Source organism: Electrona antarctica, assembly GCF_951216825.1.
Source record: "Electrona antarctica genome assembly, chromosome: 16".
Taxonomy (NCBI): Eukaryota; Metazoa; Chordata; class Actinopteri; order Myctophiformes; family Myctophidae; genus Electrona; species Electrona antarctica.
In genome coordinates, this window is record NC_136797.1 from 6,674,008 (window position 1) to 6,691,742 (window position 17,735).

The 17,735-nt window shown below is 41.6% G+C and overlaps 1 protein-coding gene across 1 annotated transcript in view; it reads left to right on the plus strand.

Annotated features, from left to right (window-relative positions):
- Positions 1 to 12,564, plus strand: part of LOC306940223 (calcium/calmodulin-dependent protein kinase type II subunit beta-like) — a gene marked incomplete at its 5' end in the record, with an annotated part of 73,066 nt that extends 60,502 nt beyond the window's left edge. Inside the window, 6 exons of the mRNA XM_079525246.1 lie at positions 182 to 220; positions 4,613 to 4,661; positions 6,132 to 6,207; positions 8,482 to 8,576; positions 9,250 to 9,486; positions 12,000 to 12,564. Of these exons, the coding sequence (XP_079381372.1) occupies positions 182 to 220; positions 4,613 to 4,661; positions 6,132 to 6,207; positions 8,482 to 8,576; positions 9,250 to 9,485 (495 nt within the window). The 3' untranslated portion in view covers position 9,486; positions 12,000 to 12,564. The remainder of the gene's footprint in view (positions 1 to 181; positions 221 to 4,612; positions 4,662 to 6,131; positions 6,208 to 8,481; positions 8,577 to 9,249; positions 9,487 to 11,999) is intronic.
- Between the last annotated feature and the right edge of the window lie 5,171 nt (positions 12,565 to 17,735).

Genomic DNA, 17,735 nt, shown 5'->3' on the forward strand with positions numbered 1-17,735 from the left:
ACCAGTGCACGACCACTTCATCATCATCTTGTCATCTCAAAGACATCTCTCTCATGTGTCTACGTCCTTCTGTTGTTGTACTATGATGTCCGTCCATTATCTTTTCTGTCTGTCTTGTCTGTCTGTCTGTCTGTCTGTCTGTCCCTCCGTTGGTCTGTTTCCCCCCATATCCGTCTTCTAGGAGCCACAGACTACAGTTATCCATAAACCAGTGGTCAAGGTATACATCCTTCTAACCCCAACCTCCCATTTCCATATAATGTTCACCCAGTCATGTGTGTATACTATCCATCCGTCTTGATTTCCACTCTTTCTTTAGTTGTGTGTGTTTGTACCAACGTACGGTTTAGATCAAGCTGTGTTTGGAGAAGGTCTGTGTTAACGGCGTGGCTCTGTTTATAGGTGGCAAGACGTCTAGAAAAGGGTCTGTGAGTCTGTCCTGTCCGTCGGTCTTTCAAACAATATTGCAAACCACTCAGCCATGAGTCGGCACCAGCATTTCTTGCGCCTGCTGCCAGTAGACCAAGTAGTTATGTATTTTATTAAATCATTTTTGAACGGAAGACAACGGATTGGACTGACTGGGCTGAAACGTTCACCAAATATGGAAGCATATATGTCGTATAGATTAGCGATTCTCAACCTGTGGGCCAGGTCCCACTGGTGGGCCGTGAGCATAATATGGGCCCCCAAATAATTGGCAAAACACTACGATTTTATTTATATAAGATAGCATTAATATCAAACAATGTAAAAGTAGAAACAAAACTATATGTATGTTTTACTCAAAACCTTGAAAAATGAATTTTCATGATGATACATAATTAGGAACTTAAAGTGTTTTGATCCCAGCCGTAACACAATCGATTGATTGATCGTTTAAATATAGACATGCTTTGAAAACGCTGCAAGCATTTTAAAGGTATATTCAGTGATTTGACTTAATCTAAATATCACTTATTTTTTCTTTTTTTCTGGATAATCCTCCCTACTATAGAGTGTGCTGACCATATAAGGAGCTCCTCCCTGTCCCCAGTGAGCCCCTGGGGTCAAAAAACCCTAGTTTCAGTTTTGGTGGCGGGTGTCAAAGCCTTCATCCAATCAGGATGAGAGGGGCCTTCCTCCGATCATGATCGAGTGGGGGCGGGCCTTGGTGCACATGCTGTTGGCCTGTTGCACTTCCCCCCACTGTAGAGCGTGCATGTGCACATTTTGTTACCGGGGCGGACTGGGTGGTTTTCCAAATCACTCAAATCACTGAATGCTCCTTTAAAGCACTTTTAACTTTTATTTGGCCAAAGACTTAATTAACGTATTTTTATTTTTTATTTTTATTACTAATTGATTACATATCAATGACTTACTCTCAATTGGCTTTGAGAACCACTGTCATAGTGTGACATAGAGTGACATCACAGACCGGCTACATGACATCACAGACCGCAGCTATACAGGAAGTACAACATCGACATGGGGAGCCACGCCCTTATTAGACCCCGCCTTCTTTTGGCGTATTTCTTTTTCTTCTGAACATCTGTACTGTACAGTATCTCACTGGATATTTGATCTGTGTGCTGCTGTCCTCTGTTGGTTCCTGTGAACATGTGTCTGACTTACTGTAAAGCGCAATATACCGTTTATATATACTCGGAAAATATCTCCCAAAAGTTCGGAATGGATTCCCGAACTGTGTAGTTTGGAAAGTCAGTGACATCTTGGAGGTGCCACTGGTTTTGAGGACAAGTTCTGGGACCGCCCTCCCGAAGCTCGGAATGACGTCAATTTGTAGTTATATATCAACTCCCTTTCTGAAAGAAACATGCATTGCGCTTTAAGTAACTGTAATAATATAATGCAGTGTGTGTGGTCTCAGATGTCCAATACTGCTCTTTTGTGTTTAAATTATGACATGGTTTCATGACATGCTGGTTTTACAAAACATTGGGGGCTCCATCTTGCGCCACCCTTATCCCTTATCCCTAAACTTATTTGCCATTTTTTTACTATTTTGAAAATCATTTTAAAATAGTTCAACTAGCCCATCTACATCTACACGTTGTGAGCTTGTAGATCAGCTATTTGAACTATTTTAAAAGTCTTTATCATTGTCCTTCAAACATGTATTAAAACTAAAGGATTGGCCTGGGCCGTGGCTCAGCGGTCCAGGCACCTTGGCTGGTAATCCAGTCTGGCAGTGTGCCACGGGTTCGACTCCCGATCCCGATTGCACAGCACTTTTCTGAGCCTAATTATTCAGAAAAACGTTCAAAATTATGGTTCAAAGTTCCAGTTATTGGGGTCAATGGGGTATAATTGAGGTCTGAAAACACAAATGAATAAATAAATAAAATGGAAATTTGCTGTCATGAAACCTTTTTTAACCCGTTTAAATAAACCAACCGGCGACTGCACAGTTCAACACTGCTGCTAGCTCCGCCTCCTAGGTGATGTACAGTCCTGATCTATTGGCTGAGCGCTGATTGACTGATTTGTAAATGTATTGTCAAAAAATGTGCATATTCAGTACATGAACATAACATTTATATACCACTGTTTCCCCAAACACTGGGGTCTGGACCCATTTGTGGGCCATGGACAAAACTTTTCCTACATTTTGTAAAAAAAAAAAAAGAAGCTAAGATTTTCATGAATTCAAAAACAATCACTGATTTATTTTAAGTAATTTCATGAATAAATAAAATACTTGAATTAGAAAACAAATCTTTAACAAGTAGTGAAAATTGACGATCTTGTGAGCTTGTATAGATCTGTTATTTTCACTTGTGTGGGTACCGGCGGGCAAACGTCTAATTAGCCCTTCACTAAGTCCCTCCCCAACCCATCCTTGTCCAATAGGCACGTTGGCAGCGAATAAAGCTTGACCTGCATAGCAACTGTTGCTAAACTATTGGGATTGGCATTGGACAATCGCTGTTTGGGGTGGGATTTAGTGAAGGGCTAATTACTCTTTTGGGTTTTGAGCTAAAACGCTTGAAGCATGCAGTGAATTATACATATAATAAGAATATATCTACATATATACATAATAATCTATGATTATGATTACTTAACTTAAGACCTGGAGGCGTGATCAATGCCATTTGGCCACTCAGAATAGCCAAATGGCATTGATCACGCCTCCAGGTCTTAAGTTAAGTCATAAGACCTGGTACTTAAGACACGCATAATACTGCCCTAAGTCTGTCCGTTCCAACCAACACGTGGCTCAGTCAATAGACAAGATTCTGTTGAATCACACTTGGTTCCAGGTGGGTTTTTTTGTGTCGTTTTGTTTTTCTGTGCTTTAGCATAAATTTCACTTTTCACATCAGCCATATTGTCAGGACACTACTGTAATAGTGGCTCAGAAGGTAGAGTGGTCATCTAAAATGCCAAAATATACATTTTAATTAACTGTAGATTTAGTCGAGTGAAACTAGACTAACACTAATCTCGCGTCACCAGGCTTTCCACCTCGGAGGAAAGCCTGGTGGTCTGTGTTACTCAATTGCCGTGTGAACCGGTCTGGAGCAGATGATATCGTTACGTCATGTTGTAGTCATTGTTTTCATTGTAGTCATCAGGCAGGAACCCTCAAACCGGACTAATAACAATAAAAGCTCTCGTAGCCTGAGGCTTTTATTGAGAAGAATCGGTTTGAGGGAAAAGGAAGTTCCAGATTGATTGTTCCTGCCTGATACAAACATTGACTACAACATGACGTAACGATATCATCCTGACTACAAAACAATGACTACAACATGACGTAACGATATCATCCTGACTACAAAACAATGACTACAACATGACGTAACGATATCATCCTGACTACAAAACAATGACTATACAATATGACGTAGCGATATCATCCTGATGACTACAAAACAATGACTACAACATGACGTAACGATATCATCCTGACGACTACAAAACAATGACAACTACATGACGTAGCGATATCATCCTGATGACTACAAAACAATGACTACAACATGACGTAACGATACCATCGTGACGACTACAAAACAATGACCACAACATGACGTAGCGATATCATCCTGATGACTACAAAACAATGACTACAACATGACATAACGATATGATCCTGATGACTACAAAACAATGACTACAACATGACGTAGCGATATCATCCTGATGACTACAAAACAATGACTACAACATGACATAACGATATCATCCTGATACAAAACTATCCTGACCGGATCGTAAACCCGAAAAGGAATGCTGCCCAGGCTAGAACTAACACTACAACATTCCAGGGGACTAAAATGTGACAGGAACTAAATTAAAAGCTATTCAAAAGACTATGACAAACACTGGATGTAACATTACTCTATACAGATACAGGTACGGTATGGCAATATGGCTGCCGTGAAAAAGGGTTGTGTTGTGGTGTTAAATAACATCACTTTGGATACCTTAATGTTAAGCATGCAACATGAAATTATGCACTGTGTTTGTGTGTGTGTGCGTGCGTGCGTGCGTGTGTGTGTGTGTGTGTGTGTGTGTGCGTGTGTGTGTGTGTGTGTGTGTGTGTGCGTGCACTCATGCACATGTTTAAAATCAATTCCATGTCCCTGTGTCACTGTAGGGATCGTCTGACAGTAGTAACGCCACGATTGAAGATGAAGATGTGAAAGGTTGGTTCTACATGCACGCACGCACGTGCACGCACGTGGACACACACACACACACACACACACACACACACACACACACACACACACACACACACACACAGTTCTGCTATTAGAGGATTTAAACCCAATAAAGCCTGTTGGTAGATTGCCGTGTGACTAGTATGTCACGACCTTTGCTTTGTGACGCCTTGTAACTGAGAGATTTTCTGAATAAACAGACTTATTTGACAAAGAACTTCTCTTCTGTACTGCTTCTCCTTCATCACAGATCCACTGGTCAATACATCACCTATTCTATCTATCTATTAGGGTCCTTTTGTACTCAATTCATGGAGACAGACAATACTTATGTAAAACATCATATAAACAGTTAGTCAAGTCAAAAAGAAAAATATGTACAGTAAACAGTTCAGGGCTGGGGGCGTGTGCATCATACGCTATGGAAGGAAGGAAGGAAGGAAGGAAGGAAGGAAGGAAGGAAGGGCATTGATGAGCAGCAGTGACCTCACCCAACACTGAAGGATCACATGACTATCAGTGATTCATGGAATTATGAGACCTCAGCGTTTCACTAATCTGCAGATTAGGTGTGTGTGTGTGTGTGTGTGTGTGTGTGTGTGTGTGTGTGTGTGTGTGTGTGTGTGTGTGTGTGTGTGTGTGTGTGTGTGTGTGTGTGTGTGTGTGTGTGTGTGTGTGTGTGTGTGTGTGTGTGTGTGTGTGTGTGTGTGTGTGTGTTGTGCGGCGCCCGCACACGTCAGTGTTGCCAGAGTTTGCGATAGAAATAAGTAACCAGGTCTATGAAAACATGCCCAAAAGAAGCGACTAGTCACTTTTTTTTACCTTTTTAAAACAAAGCCCATGAAAAAACGCCACCTGCACCTACTGTACCAATATTCTTTTTTATACAGAAAACAACAAGCCCCAAGTCGCTTATAATAAGCAGACATGGCAACAGTGGTGTGCGTGCGTGGTGCTGTGGAAGTGTGCTTGGTCGTGTGAAGTGGTTAGTCGGTTAGCTGTGGACCTGGTTTTGTGTGGAGTCAGTTGGGTGTGTGGTTGTGTGTGTGTGTGGGTGGAGTCAGTTGGGTGGGTGTGGGGTTGTGTGTGTGGAGTCAGTTGGGTGGGTGTGGGGTTGTGTGTGTGGAGTCAGTTGAGTGGGTGTGTGGGGTTGTATGTGTGGAGTCAGTTGAGTGGGTGTGTGGGGTTGTGTGTGTGTGTGGAGTCAGTTGAGTGGGTGTGTGGGGTTGTATGTGTGGAGTCAGTTGAGTGGGTGTGTGGGGCTGTGAGAGGGTGTGTGGGGTTGTGTGTGTGTGTGGAGTCCGTTGTGAGTGTGTGTGTGGGGTTGTATGCGTGGAGTCCGTTGTGAGTGGGTGTGTGGGGTTATGTGTGTGTGGAGTCCGTTGTGAGTTTGTGTGTGGGGTTGTGAGATGGAAGCGCTGTCCCTCTCTGAGACTGTGTGTTTCTCCGCAGCGCGCAAACAGGAGATCATCAAAATCACAGAGCAGCTGATTGAAGCGGTCAACAATGGGGACTTTGAGGCGTACGCGTGAGTACCAAACACTTCTTATAGGATTATTATTGTGCACATACAGTAGCAGCTGTCCCTCCACACTTGTCTATGTTTATTTGACGGTACAACAGCATAGGACAAGGGTCTTCAACGTCCGTCCCCCCTTAGGCGAGAGAGAGAGAAGAGGTTCAAAGTAAAAATATTTAGGGCGACCATCGAGCCGATTCTACTCTAGGGCTCTGAGACATGGACCCTTTTCAAAGAAATTAGAGAAACGGCTGGATGGCACTTACACCTGCCTTCTAATGAGAGCGCAAAATCTCTCTTGGACGAGCCACCCATCGACTTATCTAATATACGCCAACCTTCCCCGCGTTTCTTCATTAGTCCGATCCAGAAGAACACAGTTCGCCGGCCACTGCTGCGTGTCCTAGGGGACACGGGGAGAACATGCCTAGTCGCATTCCAACTCGCTATAGTCCTTCTGGTTGCTAGGCCATTGATAAAACCGGAAAATGAACTGGAAGTAGGCCACATATGCCCAAAATAATGTTTCTCTGTCCGTCTTCTACACAGTATTATGCTTATGAAGCGTTTCTGAATATTTGCAGAGGTGACTGTAAAGTGTATGGTTGTTTTTTATGAATACTTGTGGATGTGACTGTAATGTGTAAAGTGTATGGTTGTTTTTTATGAATACTTGTGGAGGTGACTGTAATGTGTAATGTGTATGGTGGTTTTTTATGAATCTTTGTGGATGTGACTGTAATGTGTAATGTGTGTGGTGGTTTTTTATGAATACTTGTGGATGTGACTGTAATGTGTAATGTGTATGGTGGTTTTTTATGAATCTTTGTGGATGTGACTGTAATGTGTAATGTGTGTGGTTGTTTTTTATGAATCTTTGTGGATGTGACTGTAATGTGTAATGTGTATGGTGGTTTTTTATGAATCTTTGTGGATGTGACTGTAATGTGTAATGTGTGTGGTTGTTTTTTATGAATACTTGTGGATGTGACTGTAATGTGTAATGTGTATGGTGGTTTTTTATGAATCTTTGTGGATGTGACTGTAATGTGTAATGTGTGTGGTGGTTTTTTATGAATACTTGTGGATGTGACTGTAATGTGTAATGTGTATGGTGGTTTTTTATGAATCTTTGTGGATGTGACTGTAATGTGTAATGTGTGTGGTTGTTTTTTATGAATCTTTGTGGATGTGACTGTAATGTGTAATGTGTATGGTGGTTTTTTATGAATCTTTGTGGATGTGACTGTAATGTGTAATGTGTGTGGTTGTTTTTTATGAATACTTGTGGATGTGACTGTAATGTGTAATGTGTGTGGTTGTTTTTTATGAATCTTTGTGGATGTGACTGTAATGTGTAATGTGTGTGGTTGTTTTTTATGAGTCTTTGTGGATGTGACTGTAATGTGTAATGTGTGTGGTTGTTTTTTATGAGTCTTTGTGGATGTGACTGTAATGTGTAATGTGTGTGGTTGTTTTTTATGAATCTTTGTGGATGTGACTGTAATGTGTAATGTGTATGGTGGTTTTTTATGAATCTTTGTGGAGGTGACTGTAATGTGTAATGTGTGTGGTTTGTGGATGTGACTGTAATGTGTAAATGTGTATGGTTGTTTTTTATGAATCTTTGTGGATGTGACTGTAATGTGTAATGTGTGTGGTTGTTTTTTATGAATCTTTGTGGATGTGACTGTAATGTGTAATGTGTATGGTGGTTTTTTATGAATCTTTGTGGATGTGACTGTAATGTGTAATGTGTGTGGTTGTTTTTTATGAATACTTGTGGATGTGACTGTAATGTGTAATGTGTATGGTGGTTTTTTATGAATCTTTGTGGATGTGACTGTAATGTGTAATGTGTGTGGTGGTTTTTTATGAATACTTGTGGATGTGACTGTAATGTGTAATGTGTATGGTGGTTTTTTATGAATCTTTGTGGATGTGACTGTAATGTGTAATGTGTGTGGTTGTTTTTTATGAATCTTTGTGGATGTGACTGTAATGTGTAATGTGTATGGTGGTTTTTTATGAATCTTTGTGGATGTGACTGTAATGTGTAATGTGTGTGGTTGTTTTTTATGAATACTTGTGGATGTGACTGTAATGTGTAATGTGTGTGGTTGTTTTTTATGAATCTTTGTGGATGTGACTGTAATGTGTAATGTGTGTGGTTGTTTTTTATGAGTCTTTGTGGATGTGACTGTAATGTGTAATGTGTGTGGTTGTTTTTTATGAATACTTGTGGATGTGACTGTAATGTGTAATGTGTGTGGTTGTTTGCAGGAAGATCTGTGATCCTGGCCTGACATCGTTTGAGCCAGAGGGGCTGGGAAACCTGGTGGAGGGCATGGACTTCCATAGATTCTACTTTGACAACCGTAAGACTACTCTCTGGACTTTTAGCTGGAGTTGTTATGGATGTATTTAATTAGTTCTGCAAGTTCATAGCACGTTGTGAGCTTGTAGGTCGACTATTTTCGCAGTGCGACAAAAATCATCTGCCTTTTAGTAGTTAAAATGAATTGTTACACCCCTATTAAAACTCATTCTATGCCTAGAGCGACATTGGACGACCTTTTATAAAAGTCCTAGATCGCCTAGGACGACATCAAACGACCCCTTAGTTTATAATGCATCCAGCATCGCTTAGAATAATTTTTTGCCGGTTCTCGGCGTCTCCGTCGCCCCAACCACACTTTGGTTGGGGCGAGGTATGATCACCTCAATCTGAGGTGATCATACAAAACATTGATGTTTTAGGAGCTTAATAAAAAACATCCTCGCGACCTCACGGTACCGTATCAGCGCTTGTGATGAAAACGAAAGTATCTAGCGAGTGCCCCCGGAAATGATTGCTTGTTACTTCCAGTTCATCAAATCAGCTGGCGGCTGGAAAAGCGTGGCAATTTGCGACTAAAACTTGATATTAAACGTGCCACTGCCGCTGAAGGGAGTTAAAAAGGCACATTGTTTGTTCTTGTTGCTTCTACAAACCTCGTCTCTTTCCCTCTATACTCCCTCCTCCTCCTCTACTCTCTCTACCGCGTCCAGTCCTGTCCAAAAACAGCCGTCCCATCCACACCACCATCCTGAACCCTCACGTCCACATCGTGGGCGAGGACGCCGCCTGCATCGCCTACATCCGCCTCACGCAGTTCGTGGACGGCCAGGGCCGCCCGCGCTCCAACCAGTCGGAGGAGACGAGGGTGTGGCACCGCCGAGACGGACGCTGGCAGACGGTTCACTTCCACTGCTCCGGGTCACCCGCCTCGCCCCTGCAGGCATGAGGTACGCCATGATGATACCCATCGATGCAAAATCTCTCTCTCACACGCACGCACGCACGCACGCACGCACGCACGCACGCACGCACGCACGCACGCACGCACACACGCACACACGCACACACGCACGCATTTAACACCTAGAACGCCCAGGACAAAGTATCTTAGTCTTTTCTATTAGTAACGCCCGACGCCCAGGACGAAGAATTGTCCAAAAGACGAAGTTTATTGATCTGAAAACGGATCGCATGGCTCCACCGCCTGGGAGCACCTGTTGGGCAATCCTCGATGTTGCGTAAGAGTGAGACGTCAACTTCCTCCCCTGTTTAGCCGACGAAAACGAAAATCTTAAAACATTAATAACTCGCGATCTAAATCATCCCGTTTAATTATGAAAAAAGATCCTGTGTTTCACGGCCATCCGCAGTCCAGTCGCTAGTCGCGATAGATTTATTCTTACCTCCCGTTGTTAGCGATCGACTTTGAAGTGGCGTGGCTATTGTTAGCTGCTACACACACATTCACAACAACATCCGGTCCGTCGGTAAAAGTGGCGCTATAATGTAATGGATTAAATAACCCCACAAACAATAGTGGATGCACAAACTTGAAAAACTGTTTCAGGATACAGATCACGGGTACAGAAAGCATCGCCTTCTCCATATATGGCGACTGCCAATTATTGTGTTTTACATGCTAGATGAACGTTGGAGAAGAGGTGTTGTACTCTAGTCAGGGCAACCTGCCTAATAGCCTCCAGCTTCATCAGCAGTGGTAGTGGTGAAGCATCAATCAGGTTCAGCTTATAGCTGTAAACTCAGATGTTATGTACTCAACCTGTTCTTTCCATTCCCCTGCGATATTAAATCTATGCCCTAGGTAGTTGTATGACTCATGTAGGTCATACACACGCATGGGCTCTGAGTTGATGGTCAACTCAGGGCTTTTGTCAGCCGTAGACGTATACCAGTGGTTGCCACCACTACGCCTCTGGCACACGCGCACGCGTGCACACACACACACACACACACACACACACACACACACACACACACACACACACACACACACACACACACACACACACACACACACACACACACACACAGCTATACCAGTGGGTTTCAACCCTTTTCATATCAGGGTCCATTATTTTTTTGCCATTTGAGCAGTTGTTTTGTAATTTAAAGCCTTACTATAGTGTCAAAAGTAAGCATCGAAAGTAGGCAGTGTTGCCAAATGGGAAATTTTCAATAATCGTACTGGAGGCTTAAAATTAAACGTATTTGAAAGAAAACTATCATACACAGCCAAAAAATATGTCACGGGTGTAAATTATGTATGTAATTTTACAATTTCTATTCGTATTTATTCTAAGAAACAACCTTGTTTGAGACTCCCACGAGACAAAAACGCATCGCATAATGCTGCGTGGAAGCAGAGGCAACTTCCTGGACCTTACACAAATAAAAACCTGGAATTCGACTGGAAAGACACGACCGGTGTTTTTATTTAATGCCTCCGAGTACAGATCTAGGGTCAGATTTACTGATTATCTGTGACTTATTTTGAAAAGCTAAACCGGATCCCTGAAAGTAGCAGATCTACAAGCTCGAAGCGCGCTTTGAGCTTGTAGATCTGCTACTTTTGATGGGTTTTTTGAGTGGTGCAAACACTCCTATAGACAGCTATGTGTGTCCCTGGCTGGCTGTGTCCCTGGGTCTGAGTACGGAAATAGCATATTTTCACCACCAAGCGTTTCGGACGCGGGTCGGCTCGCAGGAACCGGCCCGGCCCCCTGGACCCGTTCCTGGGGGAACGCTCGTAGCGCGGCACCGAGTGCCGCGCTACGAGCTTGTAGATCTGCTATTTTTGAAAAATCGTGAAAATGTGGCACAAATCTTTGAATATATATTCTTTCAGAGCGAACGTTTTTAACTCAAATATTTGCTTCTGGGGGGGTCCCTGGAACAATATTTTCCGATGAGGGTCGGCGGCCAAATACAGATAATTCTGTGGGTCCTTGACATGAAAAAGGTTGAGCGTCACTGACATAGAAACATCATTTTTTAAGAGAACTGTTTTTTTCTAATCGGCCTCAGGTCAAAATGGTTTAAAGGTATATTCAGTGATTTGACTTAATCTAAATATCACTTTTTTTTTTTTTCTTTCTGGATAATCCTCCCTACTATAGAGTGTGCTGATCACATAAGGAGTTCCACCCTGTCCCCAGTGAGCCCCTGGGGTCAAAAAACCCTAGTTTCAGTTTTGGTGGCGGGTGGCAAAGTCTTCATCCAATCAGGATGAGAGGGGCCTTCCTCCAATCATGATCGAGCCTTGGTGCACATGCTGTTGGCCTGTTGCACTTCCCCCCACTGTAGAGCGTGCATGTGCACATTTTGTTACCGGGGCGGACTGGGTGGTTTTCCAAATCACTCAAATCACTGAATGCTCCTTTAATATGCATTGTCCTGTCCAAATTTAAACAAGTAAAGTAAATGTCCCTTCTTCTTGCAGGACGGTGGTGCTCCCCTTAGAATAACACGAAAGACATGATGGAGAAAGAAAGAAAAGAAACGGGAACCAACACTAATAAAGGATACAAAAGGAGAACCACCACCAACCAGTGGATGAAAAGTGGAGACCAAGGTTTGGTTTCAGAAATAACTTTGCTCTTCCCTTTCTCTGTGTGTGTCGTCAAGTATAAAACCTCAACGGTAGGACATAATAGGACTATGTACTTCACCGTTTGCTCTTCCAAGAACAAAGATATTCACCATAAAGACCTCTACAACTCTGCAACCCCTCGCTACAACAACCTGCTACGACATCTCATGTGAGTCAGGAACACTGCTGTACGTATGCCCTCCGTCACTAGTGTGGAATAGTGTTGATTTTGACAGGAAAATGTTGATGTAGTTTTTTTAATAGTCATGGTCTTTTGATTAACATTCCATTTAGTCATTGGTCGACTAAATTTTGTCGCCAAAAATGTATTTTGGCGGGCCTCGATGGGGCCGTAATGACTGCTTTTATTTACACGTGGTTGCAAATACCCAATCTACAAGCTCACAATGCGTCGCAGCGCTTGTAGATCTGCTATCGACAAAATCAACACTAGTGTGGAAGACGTTCCCATTGTTTTTTTGTTTTTGTTTTAGTAGCAATAGCACAAAGTGAAAACATATGATTTGTAACAATGACCAAAATCTACAAAGTCACTTGTAACTTAAGTAAAAACAACACCCACAACAACAACAAAACAATATTTGCCTCTGAGATGTAGTTGAGTAGAAGTATAAAGCATTGGGGGACAATAGCAGATCAACATTCTCACAGCGCAACGCATCGCGTCACAATGTGAGCTTGCCGATCGGCTATTTTCCTGCGACAGCTTTCTCCCCCACAAATAACAGAAAACGGAAAATACACGAGCATAGAGCCCTGAGGGACTCCGGTCGACCTTATGGTGTTAAAGTAGTAAACCTTGATTAAATGTACTTAGTTCCGCTGCTGCACAGTGTTCCAAACTCACACGCCATCACTGACTCACTCACAGTATCTCCTTTAGTTTAGACCATTTACATTCCTCCACCCGCCCAAAAAAATAGCCGATCTACAAGCTCACACAGCCGTCAGCTTGTAGACGGTCTTATTCCCAGGCGAGCATTAAGCGACATTATACAACAGGTCGTTTCGAGGAAGCAATCTGATTGGTTGAATTATCAGCTTCTAGCCGTTCCTTAAACCAGCGCAAAGGAACACCTACTCAAAACAACGATTTCAGCTGTGTTTTTTTCTCCCAGAGCGCAGCAGACGCGGTGGCTAGGCTATAGCTAGTTTCTTGGGACATTTGTGGTCGTAGTGACTACATCTGTCATTAAAAAATATATCATTTTCCGGCGATTTCCTACGGCACCGCAGGCGTGCGTTAATTCATGGCGATAAAGAACACCCTCTCGTGTAATATCGCTTAATTGACTTAATCTCCCTCTCATTCAAAGAAAGACTGATTTTTATGAAAAATGCACTTCTGTTTCTCAACTCGTATAGCATTATACGAGGATGAGTCGTGGCATTGCCGTGACTGCGGAACATATAGCAGCCGATCTACAAGCTCGCACCGTATAGCTGAGCTTGTAGATCGGCTGCATAAACACCGTATGAATCATATTAATGAATACTCTCATCGGAGATTCATCGTTTCTAATTCCATGAAAATGTACTTCTGTTTCTTACTAGTTTACAGTATTTTGACGACGACTGCTGTCTCTTTAAATTGTAGAGTGTCTCTAATGGTTGACTCTTTCTCTGACACACACACGCGCGCAGCCGTGCACACACACACAGGCACGCACACGCCACACACACACGCACACACACACACGCACACGCACACACGTGACGTTAACACGTCTTTCCCCGTCTAAAAGTTGAGCATGACTTCTACGTGTTACACCAAGGACTGTTTTTTCTGCATGAATAAGTCTGCCTGCGTTTTAAAATGGATCTACAGTACCATATATCACAGTGACTGGACCTTGTTTGTTTTTTGATACGTAATGTTTTTGGGTTTTTTTTTTTGTCGAGGTTTTATGGCCGACCGCCGTACCTATAGCTGCATAAAAACGTATTGAGTGGTGTACACTTGTCAGAACCCTACACAGCCAAAAACCTCAGTGTTGATATTAGTCGTTCTGATACGATAATTTAGTATCGGAAAAAAGTGTTGTTATCGGCGAGTCTAACGTATATATATATGCCGGTCCGATGCCACGCGATTTATCACATGATGGTGTTTAATTTATCGTAAACACTTATTTTAGATTTTTGAATTGAATGCTTGATGTTGCACTACTGTTTTATACTCTTAACTGTACTATTTACATGATTCTTTTACTAACTTGTGTTCCGCACTTTAACAATTATTAATGGAATTGTTATGTGTTCCTTCCTAGATTTGTTTTTAAATTGCGCATCGGATCGGTATACTCTGTATCGAACCCGGTACACAGATTGCGGATATATATCGGTATCGGGAGAGAAATGATGGTCGGATGTTCGGGAACATGTCCAAATCACTCTGACGAGTACATTTGGTTCCCTAAACTCTGAAGGGTGCACAAAATGGACCCTTATGGGGTCCATTTGTTTTCACCCTTTTAGAGGTAAATTAATTAATTCAATGAATTAAAAAATAATTCATTTTAGGAATTTTCAATTAATTAATTTAACTGTGTAGAGCCAAGTGCAATGGACATCACTTAGCATGCCAAACATGTTAATTAATGTATACTGTTGTTCTTACTTGACTCTCTGTGTATAAACACTTGCAAGTAAGCATTGAAATGAGGAATTATAAATATGTTTAAAACTAATAGTAATGCATCGTTCGTTACATTAAAAAAAAAGAAGAAGAAAATATAATAAACTACAGCTGCATTGAGGTTGACTTTAAACTACAAAGTATCGTGGGTGGTATTCTGTTGCATGATAATCGACATGTTGCTAACTGTTGCTACAGTTACAGAGTTAACTTCTTTTTTATTGACAGCAGGCAAACTGCTAGTATTATTAACTACTATTTTCCGACCTCTATAACAGCATAAATACTTTTTTTAATTGATATTTCGGTATGTTTTGGTGATTATAGCATGTCTTTTTTCTTTCTTTTTGAGTGGTGCAAACCACTCCAACAACCAGCTTTGTCTGTACCCGTGTACCTGTACGTGTACCCGTGTACCCGTGTACCTGTACGTGGCCCCACGCACAGGCCCACACACAGGTGAGCATGGTTGCTATGGTTAGTGTGTGACGTCACTGCACCACTCAGTTCACACGGGTGTGATTTTTTATTTTCATTACTTTTAAAGAACCGCTGATTTTGAAGTGGTTCTGGAAAAGATGAATGGAAAAGTACACAATTCAAGCTCAAATGATTTATTGGAAAAATACAATTTGTGCCGATGAATTAATGGCCCTGTTCCAGGCTTGGGCCAAACCTGCAATGTGTATAATTGGCACACTGGTTTTCACTGGTGTGTGTGTTCAGTAACGGGCGCATCTCCAGTGCTTTAGTAAACGGAAAATACATTTTCAGGTCGGGATAACAATTTCATCCAATCAGAGAGAGAGAGAGAGAACTGGGGATAGTTGAGAAGTGATGACACCCAAGAAATGAGCAGAACAAAATTGGATCTGTCCAAACCACCTGGCAATGTATTTTCCATTTATTAATTATGTGCATATAGCAACGTTTACTGACCAGAATATGAAGGTTTAACCTTTGCACAAAAACACTTTTGGTTTAAAAACAAATAAATAAAAATATCCATAAGATGGTGGCTATCCTTTTGGACATGCCATTTTTGGAAAATAGCAAAACATGGCAATTTTGGACATATCATTTTTGGAAAATAGCAAAACATGGCAGATCTACAAAGCCCACAATGCTCATCACAAGCTTTCTGATCGGCTATTTTCTTTTCTTTTTAAATTCATTTCACATTTAGCCAGAGACGATGGCTCATTTTGAAGGTCCTTGAGGCATTGAAAGGATCGGGAAACACACATTATCGGCGAGTGAAATGCGGGCCATGTCAGGTCAGCCCCCCCTCGCAAAACATAATTATATGCAGAGTTTTTTTTTATATATATAATTTAAGTTGGGCCCCCGTTGCAATACTCTTACTATCCACAGGAGGGCGCCAACAACATACACTTAAACATTCACGCTGTAAGCAGGCCTTGCATTTAATGGTGTGTAACATTCCTATAATAAAATAATACACCTGTTGATATTCTGTTGCTTACATTTTGAGTGGTAACTGTACAAGTGTAATTGTCACAAACAACAAGCAGTCCAGGGGGTTCGTTGTGTACTTTGTGAGACTGGCAGAAACAGTACAAGGTAAACATTAACATCCATATATATTGTACATGGTGCTAGGACTGATAAGCAGACAACAGTTGGACTGCAAAGGCTGTAAAAAATAATTATGTGATTGAGTATATACAGTACTTATGAGTGAGTGTTTTCGCAGTTGCATGACGTGTAATATACGATACTGATATTACCACTTTGTTGCTCCTATAATGTATATGGCTTTTTGAAGTTAAGAATGAAGATCTGTCTTTTGGAGCTGTTTGTATGCAAATATATATATATATATATATATATATAGCATTTTTTTTGTTTGCATTTTTTCCCCTCTTGGTTGAATGAAAAGGAAAGTGATTGATATATTAGCTCAATCTCTGTAACATAAAGCTCTTAATGGGAAAACAAAGTGTATTTGGTTGGATTTTTTTATGACAATGATTCTTCCGACGTGTTATTTATATTTATTATATTCTCAGTGCTGTCAGTTTAAAGCAAAAGTGAAAAATGTTATCAATGTGAAAACGAATAAAATTGAAATCATATCACTCATTCTTTTTGGTCTACTACGGTATTGTGTGTGTGTGTGTGTGTGTGTGTGTGTGTGTGTGTGTGTGTGTGTGTGTGTGTGTGTGTGTGTGTGTGTGTGTGTGTGTGTGTGTGTGTGTGTGTGTGTGTGTGTGTGTGTCTGCTCTGAAGTGTTGGAAGAAGTACTCACATGTTTTACTTGAGTAAAAGTATCACTATACTGCAAAGTAGAAATACTACGGTAAGTATTCAAAATGTACTTGAGCCAGGTACAAAAAGTACATCAGCATCGAAATATACTCAAAAGTATATATAGTGTATATATATATAATTTTTTGTATCCTTTATTTACCCAGGGTAGTAGCTGAGCACAAGTGCTCATTTTCAGCAACGCCCTGCACATAGAAACACACAGACACACATCAATAGTATATAGAGTGTGTGTGTGTGTGTGTGTGTGTGTGTGTGTGTGTGTGTGTGTGTGTGTGTGTGTGTGCGTGTGTTTGTGTGCTCGTGCGTGCGCGCGCGTTTATCATTTCATTTCAAGGTGATGACATGGATTAGGCAGAAAGGGAGACACATCCAGCTCAACCTTTGCACTCAGGGGCAAAGTTGAACTGTAGTCACTTTGCATCAATAAAGTGAGGTCAGACGGAGTCATGTAGGTAGAAACTGCTAAGTAAGCACATGTTCTATCTATTCTATACACTGTGGTTCCCAAAGTGGGGTCCGGGGATTATTGTACAATCAATGTTAATTTAACTCTTGAGTTTACTAACGGGTCCACTTGGTTCCAAACTATCATTTAGTTGCAGGGGGACCCCCTGGATCTCCGTCAAGGACCC